Raw genomic sequence first — 14,275 nt, 5'->3', positions numbered from 1 at the left:
CTGCACTGGACATATGCTTTACCACAAGCAAACAGTGCAACACAAGCAAAGGTTTGGTAAATGCACACAACGTCTGTACAATCAAAAGCCTGTAGGGAGGAAGATGTGCCTGTATGCAGAGCCTATATTCATCTTAGTAGTGCTTCTTAGAGCTATTTTTCTGGTGACCTCATAAGGGCAAGTGACAGGAGCACTGTCAAGCCAGAACTAAAATTGTACTGTGTGTGATGACGAACAGAAGATGATGACCTCCAACCTGGAGCGTAATGGCTGAGGCATATAAAGCTGCGAATGGTCTCTGGTATGGACTGTGCTCCCTTCCTTCGAAGCTAGATTTGTGCTACGTAAGCCACAGACACAAGGGCGAGTTGACTGCTGTGTCAGGTCTGTGTGTGTGAAGTGGACAGGTTAATATTTACTGTGTCAATAGACTGAAGATGCTGCAAATTCAGGCTGGATTACTGATTTGTAAGTCTGCATTCTGGTAGAGGTCACAGACTTCTCTCAAAGTCCACAACTAAAGTTTGCATCCACATGCGAGAGCGCAATCCCTGCTGTGACATTTCACAAAGAGCCCTTGAAGATGGCGGCTGGACAAGGCAAGGTGCTGACGCCAGGCAGGCTGCACCGCAGGATTACAGACCTCAAAGTGCCAGCCATAGAGGACATATTGAAACAGGCTGCGGTGATCAAACAGGAACTAGCCCTGGTGAGTGCCATGTTTCAGTGGTCAGATGAGAGCCTGAGGTACCCCTGGGGTCCCGTGTCAGTAGGAGCCTTTGGTACTCCTAGGGTCCCGGAGTCAGTAGGAGCCTGTGGCACCCCTGGAATCAGATGGGAGCCTGCAGTACCCGTGGGGTCAGTAGGAGCCTGTAGTACCCCTGGAGTCAGTAGGAGCCTGTAGTACCCCTGGAGTCAGTAGGAGCCTGTGGCACCCTCAGGGAGCCCAGCAGTGGGAGCCAGCAGCAACATGGGAGGCATGCATCAAAGGTAGCCTGCATTATCCATTGAGGCCCACCCAGAGTCAGTGGGAGGCAGCAGCACCCCTGGAATCAGATGGGAACCTGTAGTACCCCTGGGGTCAGTAGGAGCCTGTAGTACCCCTGGGGTCAGTAGGAGCCTGTAGTACCCCTGGGGTCAGTAGGAGCCTGTAGTACCCCTGGGGTCAGTAGGAGCCTGTGGTACCCCTGGGGTCAGTAGGAGCCTCTGGTACTCCTGGGGTCAGTAGGAGCCTCTGGTACCCCTGGGGTCAGTAGGAGCCTGTAGTACCCCTGGGGTCAGTAGGAGCCTGTGGTACTAAGGAAATCAAGGGGGGGAGTGAAGAGGTGATGCCGGTGGGCACCGAGGTGGGCACGTCCTCCTCTTGTCAGGGTTTAAGGTTAATCATAAAGAGCCACCTCAAAATGGGTGGATGTGTATCCAGATGTCATTGGAATACAACATCTTTGTTAAAATACCCCTCACACACCAAAAGGGCCCTTGGTGTCATGCTTCATCATCGGGGTCTTCCCGTCCCGCTGCGGGGCGGGGCAGTGCTGCGACAAGCGGATACGCCGGAGCACCTTTTAGATGGAGGTGCTATGTGTTGGGAGTGAGTGTCAGTGGGGTCAGGGGTGATATCTGGTGTAAGTTAAAAAATACCTGGCCTAGTGGAAAAAAAGAATTTTATTAAACACTGGCTGGTATTATTAAAAGAAAAAGTGAAGCGGAGAGATAGAGCAGGTTAATGGGCTCTCTCTCCTACGTGGGTCAACATGTTTCGAGGCACCGGGCCTCTTCGTCAGGACCTAGGGGAGATCCCCCTGTCACTCACTAATGTATTCTCCACAAAGGTAGAAAAAAAGTGTATGTACAAAAAAGTGAAAAAAACTATGTGAGTAACTACCAATTAATAATTACAACACATCTATACTACCACACTGATAATGTAGTATGCCTGAAAAATAAGAGTAAAAGATAAAAAATGCGCCGATCCCAAAGTGCGCTTAACTCTAAATTACCTGTAAAGGAAAAAAGAGAGAAACACACACAACAATATTCTCAAAATAAGGGATCCAGTGTACACATTGAGGATTATTGAAGGGTTCCTTCAGCACTCACACAGTCAGTCACACACCAAGTAGGTAAACTACATAGATTCTAAATAACCAGGGGTTGTAGATAAGGAAGTGCATACTTATCAAGAGAGGGATCAATGCCTCATGAGCCAGCATAAGACTGAAGGGTATGATGGGGTATCAACTGCAAAGAAAAAATGGATATACTGTGATCCTGCCTTAGAAGTGGTATAAGGTAGCTCAACTAGGTTGAGTAGGAATAGAAATACAGGTATGGTCCTCCTCGAGACGGCTATGCCGTACTTACTGTGCCCCCAGCACGATTGTGCTTCCTCCTTCGTCCGCGGCTTCCGTGGATATGAAGGGGGTAGTGGGCGGTGTGTTTATATACTCGATGGTAATTGGATAATTGATCTATTAACCTTGGCGGGAAGAGCGCCAGGTAAGTATGGCCAGCAAGGGAAATGAGGGGGCGGCCATGTTAGGATGGTTAGGTATAGCCACAAGATAATGGTTCCTTGGCTGTGGTGCTCGTAGAACACCGATCATGGGTACTTTCCTGGAGTTCGGATCTGATTAAGGATGAGCAAATAGTCAGACCGAGAGGAAAAACACCGCAGCGGCGCCCGGCGCTGTGCGGACTCTCTCTGCGCATGCGCCGGAGTTAGTGCAATAGCGCGCATGCGCGTGGGGCAGTCACTACAACCGGTGCGCATGCGCAGCGTGCTTCCCTGATGGGACAAATGATTTTCCCAGCGTTGGCTCAAATTGGACCACGGATGAAGGAAAGAACACGTGCTATTGTGAACACATATACTAATGGTTCTGATAAATATGTTTAAACAGTAGAACGTACGATGTATACGCAGCCTCAAGGGGTTTGATTGAGGAGGACGTTTCTAGGAAATGGAGGAGGGGATGTTGTCCAATAATTGTGACAGGGTCCCATATAAGTACACTATTTAACAACCTGGTTGTCTAGAAGGGGTTAGAATATATAAGGGGTGCATGTAATAAGTCAGTGTTGCAGTGGCCATTCTTTCAAACCAGGAAAAGTGTTCTTCTATATATACAGGACAGAACGGAGTCCATTACTTTGCTGATAGTGGTGTCTGCACTGTCATAAGTCACAGCACGCCTTACGTGTGTAGTTGGGACCACGGGATATCATCGTTCAGGCCAGTGCGATGTGACCCCAAACGGAACACCCAACGTTGTTCTTTTGATAGAAGCTCTCTATCATTGGGGAAGATTTCAATAACAGTCCACTTTAGATCATGGACACTGTGTCCCATGGTAGAGAAATGGGCAGACATTTTTGTAGATGTCCTGTTGCAACGTACATTGCTGCGGTGTTCTCCCATGCGAATTTTCACGGGTCTGCTGGTCATTCCTACATACTCCTTGTTACACGGACAGGTGATCAAATACACTACATTGCGACTGTTGCAATTCGTGAATGCACGTTGCTCCCATGTAGAGTGGTTAGAAAAGGTGATACTCCTACTCTTCTTCGTGTATTGGCAGGATACACAAGACCCACAGGGGTGGTGTCCACTAATTCCTGCCACTCTAGGGGGTTCAATTGCACCTGTTGATCTCGGTCTTGTGTGTACCAGAAGATCTTTTAAGTTCATTCCCCTCCTATGTGCAAACATCGGTTTAGGGAAGTTCAACTGGCCACACGATAAAACCCTCCAATGTTTGTTCACGATTTTCGTGATCTGGTTGGAGTTGGTGTTATAGGTGGTAACGCAAATCGGGCGTGGATCTGGTTCTTTTGCTTCAGTGTCGTCCAAGAGTGCTTCCCTGTTATTATTGCGTGCACGTTTCAGACCTTTCCGGACAATGTGTGCCGGGTATTGTCTGTTCAGGAGTTTGCTCTCCAGGTCTGCAGCTTGAGTCTTAAAATCGTCTATGCTGCTACAGTTGCGCCGTAAGCGGAGAAATTGTCCGTACGGAAGGTTCTCACGTAGGTGGCGCGGATGAAAGCTACTGTACAGAAGTAGACTGTTCTTAGCTGTCGGCTTGAAATGAGTGCTAGTTTCAAGTTTGCCTCCTCTGGGAAAGATGTTCAAGTCTAGAAACACTAGATTTTCGTTGGAAGCAGTGTGGGTAAATCTCAAGAACTGATCTTGCTGATTGAGCCAGTTCATGAAACATGTAACCGAATCTAGGTCTCCCTTCCAGATAACAAAAATGTCGTCTATGTATCTCTTCCAAGTGAGTACATGGTGCCTATAGGGATTGCTCTGGTCCAGGATCTTGGTGGACTCCAGATGATGGACGTAGAGGCCTGCCAGGCTGGGGGCACAGGTACTCCCCATACTGGTACCGTGTCTTTGGAGGTAGTAGGTATCCTCATATTGAAAAAAGTTTTTTGTGAGGGTGAGAGAGATGCATTCGAGGACCACTTGTCTGGGGGTGTGGTAATCCCATGGAGTGGAGAATAATACTTCCTCTATTATTTCGAGGGTTTCTCTATGTGGAAGACTTGTATATAGACTCTCCACGTCAAGTCCCACAAGGAGATCGTGTTCAGGGTCAAAAGGGACATCCTTGATCAATTGAAGGACTGCTTTGGTATCCCTCAAGTAGGTATCGGTACTCTGCACGATAGGCCGGAGGAAAGCGTCTGCGAACTTGGATAGTGGTTCCAAAATGGAGTTTATACCCGACACTATCGGACGTCCCGGTGGATAGGGGGCGTCTTTATGTATTTTGGGTATGGTGTAAAAATACGGTATTTTCGGTTTGTCTTGGGTCAGGAACTCACTTTCCTTTCTAGTCAGCCAATCGTGTGCTCTTGCCTCCTCTATCATTATCTGGATCGAGATCCTCACTTCCTCTGTGGGATCTTCTCTTAATAGCTGGTAATTGCGTGCATCATTCAGTAGTTTTTTGCATTCCCTATCGTAGTTAATGTATGTCTGTACAACCGTTGCCCCGCCTTTGTCGGCTGGTTTTATCACAATTGTCTGGTTATTGGCAAGTTCCTGCAGTGCAGCCTGTTCTTGGCGGGAGGTATTCCTAAAGGGGATCTTATCACTGTTCGGTAAGTTCTCAAGATCTTCCATTACTGCTTTTTCAAAAGCCAGAAGTTCTACAGGTATGGTGGAGTCTAGTGGGGTAAAAGTTGACTTTTTCTTCAACCCTGTGTCGGACTCCTCAATACCTGTGTTAGTAGTATCCTGAAAGAAAGCCCGAAGTTTGAGTTTCCTCATGAATTCTTTCATCTCGTGGCAGACTTTGAATTTATCCATTTTATTTGTGGGTACATAGCCTAAACCTTTTGACAGAACCTTCACTTGGTCTTCTGTGAGGTCTTGGTCCGACAGGTTAACTACTAGGTTCCCCGGCTGGTGGAGGCTGTTTGGCTCCGAGTTGCTACACCCGGGGCGGTCTCTGGAGGTTGGTTCCAGTGGACCTGATTGCCTTTCCGGTTTCTTCCCCTTCTGGGGCCTCGGCGCTGGCCTAAAAAAGGCTGCTGCCCATAGTAGTTGTACTGGGGAGCTTGTGGGTCCCAAGGTTGGAAAGGGTGATTCATGAAGGGTGGAGCCGGTGGGTATTGCATATATCCCGGGGGTACCTGGTATGGTATCCACCCTCTTCCGCCCCTTGGAAATTGCCCTCTGAAGGAGGGTTTCCCTCTGTTTGCACCCTGATTACTATTTCTACTAGAATTGGAACTATTCGAGCTGGTGTCAGAGAACTTGGTGTCCTGATCACTGTCTTGACCTCTTGATACATAGTCTTTCTTAATGTATGGGTAGATCCGCTCATGTGTGAACTCCTCTGTGTCTTTTTTATGTTTTTTACTTTTACTTTTTTTCAGAGTGAGTTCGAAATCGGTCATTTCTTGGTTCAGTTCCTCGAGTCGTTTTTTCAGGGCAGTAGGGGATAGATAGCTTTTGATCTTAACTTCTAGTTTAGAAATTTCAATTTTCAGTTCTTGGGTCAGCTTGGTTGCTGTCTTCACAATGAGAACCAGCCAATCTCTGGTGCATCTCCAGCTGATCAAGGACCAGTCTCGTTTAAATTCTAGGTCATGGGTAAAGATGAAAGGTTCATTTTTAACTGTTAATCCTGCGGGGGCTGTCTTGGATTTCAGATACTCCGACATAAATAGACCGTGGAGGGCCGTCTTGATCTGTGTTCTTCTAAGTACAGCCAGTTCGTCCCAATCACTATCGTTCGTGCATGGTTCGGTATTGCTTAGCCCTTCAAAAGGGCGGAGCGTGGCTAAAATTCTGTCAACTTCCTCATCGTCAAAAGTGAGGCCTCCTGCATCCTCCATGATGAATGGCTACTTAGAATGAGTGTGTGGTGACTATGTGTGAGTGTTTTTAGCGGTGATGTGCGTGAAAAGAATAAAGATATATAAACACAGGGCAACCTAATTGGGTGCTATGTGTAGATCCAGAACTTCTGGTGTCTCGGTCAACTCGAGAGAAAAAAGACTCCCACAGCTGCACGCTGTCTAAAGACTAAGGAAATCAAGGGGGGAGTGAAGAGGTGATGCCGGTGGGCACCGAGGTGGGCACGTCCTCCTCTTGTCAGGGTTTAAGGTTAATCATAAAGAGCCACCTCAAAATGGGTGGATGTGTATCCAGATGTCATTGGAATACAACATCTTTGTTAAAATACCCCTCACACACCAAAAGGGCCCTTGGTGTCATGCTTCATCATCGGGGTCTTCCCGTCCCGCTGCGGGGCGGGGCAGTGCTGCGACAAGCGGATACGCCGGAGCACCTTTTAGATGGAGGTGCTATGTGTTGGGAGTGAGTGTCAGTGGGGTCAGGGGTGATATCTGGTGTAAGTTAAAAAATACCTGGCCTAGTGGAAAAAAAGAATTTTATTAAACACTGGCTGGTATTATTAAAAGAAAAAGTGAAGCGGAGAGATAGAGCAGGTTAATGGGCTCTCTCTCCTACGTGGGTCAACATGTTTCGAGGCACCGGGCCTCTTCGTCAGGACCGAGGGGAGATCCCCCTGTCACTCACTAATGTATTCTCCACAAAGGTAGAAAAAAAGTGTATGTACAAAAAAGTGAAAAAAACTATGTGAGTAACTACCAATTAATAATTACAACACATCTATACTACCACACTGATAATGTAGTATGCCTGAAAAATAAGAGTAAAAGATTAAAAATGCGCCGATCCCAAAGTGCGCTTAACTCTAAATTACCTGTAAAGGAAAAAAGAGAGAAACACACACAACAATATTCTCAAAATAAGGGATCCAGTGTACACATTGAGGATTATTGAAGGGTTCCTTCAGCACTCACACAGTCAGTCACACACCAAGTAGGTAAACTACATAGATTCTAAATAACCAGGGGTTGTAGATAAGGAAGTGCATACTTATCAAGAGAGGGATCAATGCCTCATGAGCCAGCATAAGACTGAAGGGTATGATGGGGTATCAACTGCAAAGAAAAAATGGATATACTGTGATCCTGCCTTAGAAGTGGTATAAGGTAGCTCAACTAGGTTGAGTAGGAATAGAAATACAGGTATGGTCCTCCTCGAGACGGCTATGCCGTACTTACTGTGCCCCCAGCACGATTGTGCTTCCTCCTTCGTCCGCGGCTTCCGTGGATATGAAGGGGGTAGTGGGCGGTGTGTTTATATACTCGATGGTAATTGGATAATTGATCTATTAACCTTGGCGGGAAGAGCGCCAGGTAAGTATGGCCAGCAAGGGAAATGAGGGGGCGGCCATGTTAGGATGGTTAGGTATAGCCACAAGATAATGGTTCCTTGGCTGTGGTGCTCGTAGAACACCGATCATGGGTACTTTCCTGGAGTTCGGATCTGATTAAGGATGAGCAAATAGTCAGACCGAGAGGAAAAACACCGCAGCGGCGCCCGGCGCTGTGCGGACTCTCTCTGCGCATGCGCCGGAGTTAGTGCAATAGCGCGCATGCGCGTGGGGCAGTCACTACAACCGGTGCGCATGCGCAGCGTGCTTCCCTGATGGGACAAATGATTTTCCCAGCGTTGGCTCAAATTGGACCACGGATGAAGGAAAGAACACGTGCTATTGTGAACACATATACTAATGGTTCTGATAAATATGTTTAAACAGTAGAACGTACGATGTATACGCAGCCTCAAGGGGTTTGATTGAGGAGGACGTTTCTAGGAAATGGAGGAGGGGATGTTGTCCAATAATTGTGACAGGGTCCCATATAAGTACACTATTTAACAACCTGGTTGTCTAGAAGGGGTTAGAATATATAAGGGGTGCATGTAATAAGTCAGTGTTGCAGTGGCCATTCTTTCAAACCAGGAAAAGTGTTCTTCTATATATACAGGACAGAACGGAGTCCATTACTTTGCTGATAGTGGTGTCTGCACTGTCATAAGTCACAGCACGCCTTACGTGTGTAGTTGGGACCACGGGATATCATCGTTCAGGCCAGTGCGATGTGACCCCAAACGGAACACCCAACGTTGTTCTTTTGATAGAAGCTCTCTATCATTGGGGAAGATTTCAATAACAGTCCACTTTAGATCATGGACACTGTGTCCCATGGTAGAGAAATGGGCAGACATTTTTGTAGATGTCCTGTTGCAACGTACATTGCTGCGGTGTTCTCCCATGCGAATTTTCACGGGTCTGCTGGTCATTCCTACATACTCCTTGTTACACGGACAGGTGATCAAATACACTACATTGCGACTGTTGCAATTCGTGAATGCACGTTGCTCCCATGTAGAGTGGTTAGAAAAGGTGATACTCCTACTCTTCTTCGTGTATTGGCAGGATACACAAGACCCACAGGGGTGGTGTCCACTAATTCCTGCCACTCTAGGGGGTTCAATTGCACCTGTTGATCTCGGTCTTGTGTGTACCAGAAGATCTTTTAAGTTCATTCCCCTCCTATGTGCAAACATCGGTTTAGGGAAGTTCAACTGGCCACACGATAAAACCCTCCAATGTTTGTTCACGATTTTCGTGATCTGGTTGGAGTTGGTGTTATAGGTGGTAACGCAAATCGGGCGTGGATCTGGTTCTTTTGCTTCAGTGTCGTCCAAGAGTGCTTCCCTGTTATTATTGCGTGCACGTTTCAGACCTTTCCGGACAATGTGTGCCGGGTATTGTCTGTTCAGGAGTTTGCTCTCCAGGTCTGCAGCTTGAGTCTTAAAATCGTCTATGCTGCTACAGTTGCGCCGTAAGCGGAGAAATTGTCCGTACGGAAGGTTCTCACGTAGGTGGCGCGGATGAAAGCTACTGTACAGAAGTAGACTGTTCTTAGCTGTCGGCTTGAAATGAGTGCTAGTTTCAAGTTTGCCTCCTCTGGGAAAGATGTTCAAGTCTAGAAACACTAGATTTTCGTTGGAAGCAGTGTGGGTAAATCTCAAGAACTGATCTTGCTGATTGAGCCAGTTCATGAAACATGTAACCGAATCTAGGTCTCCCTTCCAGATAACAAAAATGTCGTCTATGTATCTCTTCCAAGTGAGTACATGGTGCCTATAGGGATTGCTCTGGTCCAGGATCTTGGTGGACTCCAGATGATGGGCGTAGAGGCCTGCCAGGCTGGGGGCACAGGTACTCCCCATACTGGTACCGTGTCTTTGGAGGTAGTAGGTATCCTCATATTGAAAAAAGTTTTTTGTGAGGGTGAGAGAGATGCATTCGAGGACCACTTGTCTGGGGGTGTGGTAATCCCATGGAGTGGAGAATAATACTTCCTCTATTATTTCGAGGGTTTCTCTATGTGGAAGACTTGTATATAGACTCTCCACGTCAAGTCCCACAAGGAGATCGTGTTCAGGGTCAAAAGGGACATCCTTGATCAATTGAAGGACTGCTTTGGTTTTTAACTTACACCAGATATCACCCCTGACCCCACTGACACTCACTCCCAACACATAGCACCTCCATCTAAAAGGTGCTCCGGCGTATCCGCTTGTCGCAGCACTGCCCCGCCCCGCAGCGGGACGGGAAGACCCCGATGATGAAGCATGACACCAAGGGCCCTTTTGGTGTGTGAGGGGTATTTTAACAAAGATGTTGTATTCCAATGACATCTGGATACACATCCACCCATTTTGAGGTGGCTCTTGGAGCCTGTGGTACCCCTGGGGTCAGTAGGAGCCTGTAGTACCCCTGGGGTCAGTAGGAGCCTCTGGTACTCCTGGGGTCAGTAGGAGCCTCTGGTACCCCTGGGGTCAGTAGGAGCCTGTAGTACCCCTGGGGTCAGTAGGAGCCTGTAGTACCCCTGGGGTCAGTAGGAGCCTGTAGTACCCCTGGGGTCAGTAGGAGCCTGTGGTACCCCTGGGGTCAGTAGGAGCCTCTGGTACTCCTGGGGTCAGTAGGAGCCTCTGGTACCCCTGGGGTCAGTAGGAGCCTGTTGAGGTTCCGTGACAATTTTAAGTGATGTTTTCGACTCGCACGAATATGGTCGAGTCTGGTATCTAAGAACCGCAAATGACGAGTTTAGTAAGTGTGCGCAGTTTCGCTGTGCTAACTTACACCGTTCGTTTGATATGCGGGTTTTTCATCTGTACCCACGGGTTCCATCTTAGATACGGCATCCATTTTGTCTCTTGCCCTCAAGTAGCCAGCGAACGGACACTGTCCGCTTCGTCACCCTGGGACTCTCAGGATATTTGTGGAAGACACATGTACTTTGTAAATATCTTTTACGATGAGGGGGATGATACTGTAAGGCAGATGGCCCCGCTCGAGGCTCATCTTGCCGTCCGGTTTATTGTCTCAACCGTGCATCTCATTAGGCACGTCTCTTTGATGCCTGTATCTCGTGTTTCCCGATACCTCCCCTTTTTACACCCTTTTCGATCTCCCACTGTCTCCATCTTCCTCTGCACCTGTCTTTGTCCCTATTTCGATCTGTTTTACTGACGATTGGAATTCACTAATGTTGGGAAGATGGGTTTTTACAGTTGGGAACCGCCAAATGTTTCCGCACTTATGTTCCGGACCTTATGTGTACCAAAGTGACCAAAGCGACCCCTCTGGGGGATAATTGTGGGAACCAGGTTGTAAACTTTTGTGTACCATGTTGTCCTATGAGTAAATTCTGTATAAAAGGAGCGATCCACAGAACCAATTTGAAGCAGTCTCCCCAAGTTGCACGTGTTGTACTTGTCGTGACTTCTGTGTTCCCTGCAGTAAATAAACCTTGAATCTTTGACGCCGAAGGAAGTGTCCCGTGTCTCTGTAGTTTGTGCGCCGAAACAGGTATCCCATGAAGGTTATAGGTGTTGTTCCCTGGCACCGCTGGTACTGTTAAAAAGTCCAGTCCTTCAGTTGGCACCCAACGTGGGGCGACTTCAGCGGTACCGGTCCGGTCCAAAGCCTGATGATCGTGAGGAACTTCGTGTGAAATCTCCGAGGGAAGGTGCACCTCGCTTCATCGATCCTGTTGTCGAAATAAGTGGCCCGAAGTTTTTCCCTGCGAAGATTCCCGCCTCCTGACGGCTGCAACGGACCGATGCCCTGACTGTCGACCTGTCTTCGACGCCCGGCGTAGACCTTATGAACAAGCGAGACGATAGACGGGCCTTCCTGGTGACGCCATTGAAGTTCTGAGTTAAGTATTTGTGGGTCGCTCCCAGTCCTTAGTGGTTGTTCTAGCTTTTTGAAAGCTTTGTGGTTAGCCTTTAAGGCTTTGTGGTAATAGCTCACTGAGCTTTGTAATAGCCTCCTCAGGCTTTGTGGTTAGCTCTCCGAGCTTTGTAATAGCCTTAAGGCTTTGTTGTATTGCATGGTTCCATTGCATTTGTGGTTCTTAGTATTGGTCCTTAGTATTATTTGACAGTTGCAATTGCCAAAAACCGAGGGTTTTGACTTACACGAGGTTTTATTGCTTCGGTAATCCTTGAAGTTTGATACTAGGTTAGTGTGCACGATGCCTAGCCATAGTGATTTGTTTCGTATTTTCAAATGTTGCGCAATGGATTCCCGGTTGGAGGACTCGTGTCCGATACCTCCAGTTGGAACTCCGATACATGATCTTTATAGTCGACATGGGGTGGGTCCTATAATATATAATGATTACTGGATCCGCTATACAAAGAAAGACGGTGACCTTAGATGGCCGCCACATGGAACTTTTGAACTTTCGATTTTAGATAATCTTGAGGCTAAATTATTTTTAAAGAAGGCTAGGCCAGCTATGTTTGATTCCTTTCGGATATGGCGTAAAGAGGCCAAGCAGAAAGAAATCAAACAACTTAAAAAGAATCAAAAACAAGAGTTTGTTCCTGTAATGCAAGCTATAAAAGAATGTAGACAAGACAAAGAAGAAAAAGACATGGAAATAGCTACTAGATTGCATCACATGAAAATAGATAAATGTTACCCAGTTTTACCGAATAATCTAGAAAAGAAAGAAGAAGATTTGAAGGAGGATTCCTTGTTATCATACTTGATGAAATCACCACCTCCTTCTGTACAGGGTGCTACTGCTCCTGTAGCTCCTCCTATAGCTCCTCCTGTTGTTCCTCTTGTTGCTTCAGCGGCTGTGGGCCAGCCCGCTGTTAACCCTACGTTTGTTCCACCACCTGATCTTGTTCCTACTGCTCCTGTACCTGTACCTTCGCAGACTGTTATTTCTGCTACTCCAACTACCTTGTCCGTTCCTACTATGCCTTCCTTCACCTCCAGTGTTGTTGCCCCTGTTTTTCTTTCTCCTTCTGTTCGTAAGCGTGTTCCTAACTCTGTTGCTACTCTTTATTCAACTCTTTCTGGTCCGTTATTTTCGTCTGATTCATCTGAAACTCCTCAGAGACGGAGTCAGATCCCTAGTGGTAGGGAGAAAGAGACGTTAGTAACAATGGCACATAGGTGGATAAGACATCCTGCTAATTACACTCCACGTGTAGTCTTTGACACGTTTTCTCAGTTTAATGAGCCTACGCAGAGATTCGTATTTGAGGAAATGTGTAACTTTTTGAGGGAAGAATGGTACAATAATGATGTAGATGATGTACCGTCCGACATAATTGAACTTCAAAGTCACTTTTCGAACGGTATGATTATAGGAGACGATGTACGACGTGCAGTGGAACGCTTATTAGCATTCAGACCCACAGCACATTCTCGGGTGACATTAGATGATACCACTGAGAACTGGAAAGCGGTTCCTGGTCAGTATCCCATGAGAGAAGTCCCGCCACTGTGGGTGCCTGGAGATCCGCAAGCTAACCCTGCGGTTTTACCACATTTTCGAAGGGTGTGGATACATCTTCCATGGAAACGATCGGAAGTTTTGCAAGTGAAGCAATCCTTACCCGATCCGCGTAAAAATCCGGCTGGTTATTATAAGGAGTTATCACAATTAATAGAAGCTTCTATTATGAATATTGCCGACATCGACATGTTGTTTGGCAATGTTGTACCGCAACCAGTTTGGGCTAAAATTCGTCAAGCCGATCACGCAGTTGAATTAGGGGGTGATTGGGCTGCACTGCTAGCAGCTGATGCATTACAAGTCGGTGGGGCTAAACCTGAACAGTTGATCTTGGATTTGCCTCAGAGAATCATTACGCTCATGAAAACTCTCATGCCAGCGATGAAGGTGAACTGGGATAAGTTATCAGCTTGTAAGCAAAAGAAAGACGAGAGTGTCTCAGATTTCTTTACAAGGTTTGAGGAAGCGTTTGTCGACCACAGCGGCCAAGACATGGGCGCTGAGGGAGGCCAGCGGTTATTCGTTGACAAATTTGTGTCAAATTTGCTGCCTGAGCTATGCAACAAATTAAAGAATTCAGAGAGTGCGTGGGCAGTTTCAACCCCTGCGCAAATACTAGCAACGGCTCAGTATTATGAGAATAGGGAAAAGGAAGAAAGTGATCGTGTAGAAAAGAAAACTAAGGAGCTCAAAACGAAGGTTTTGTTGCAGCAAGCATACCCTCCACGATCAAACCAAAATGATGCACAACAGCAGTATCGACCACGAGCACAGCCCGATAGGACACAGCCGCGCTCTGACAACTTTGATTCCAGATCTTCACTTGGGTATAATCAGTGCGCATATTGTAGGAAAGAGGGACACCTAAAATATGATTGTCTTGCCTTACGAGACCGTCTGAATGGTGTGTCGACACGTGGAAACCGTGGTGGTGGTCCTCAACAGGCACCACGTGGTAGAGGTCGTGGTTCATTCCACAATCAGAGTGATCGTTATCAAAATCAATCAGATGCAAATAATTACTTTGACCAGCGAAATGCGGGGT

General features: G+C 47.1%; 1 protein-coding gene across 1 annotated transcript in view; it reads left to right on the top strand.

Moving 5' to 3' along the window:
- The first annotated feature begins 531 nt into the window (after positions 1-531).
- Positions 532-14,275, top strand: part of LOC144828424 (alanine aminotransferase 2-like) — a 113,175-nt gene continuing 99,431 nt past the window's right edge. The window contains exon 1 of the mRNA XM_078686557.1: positions 532-709. Coding sequence (XP_078542683.1) covers positions 584-709 — 126 coding nt within the window. The 5' untranslated portion in view covers positions 532-583. The remainder of the gene's footprint in view (positions 710-14,275) is intronic.

This window comes from Lissotriton helveticus, chromosome 4_1, assembly GCF_964261635.1.
Source record: "Lissotriton helveticus chromosome 4_1, aLisHel1.1, whole genome shotgun sequence".
NCBI lineage: Eukaryota > Metazoa > Chordata > Amphibia > Caudata > Salamandridae > Lissotriton > Lissotriton helveticus.
Note: the sequence above shows the minus strand (reverse complement) of the source record. Positions and strands in the feature narration are given on the sequence as shown.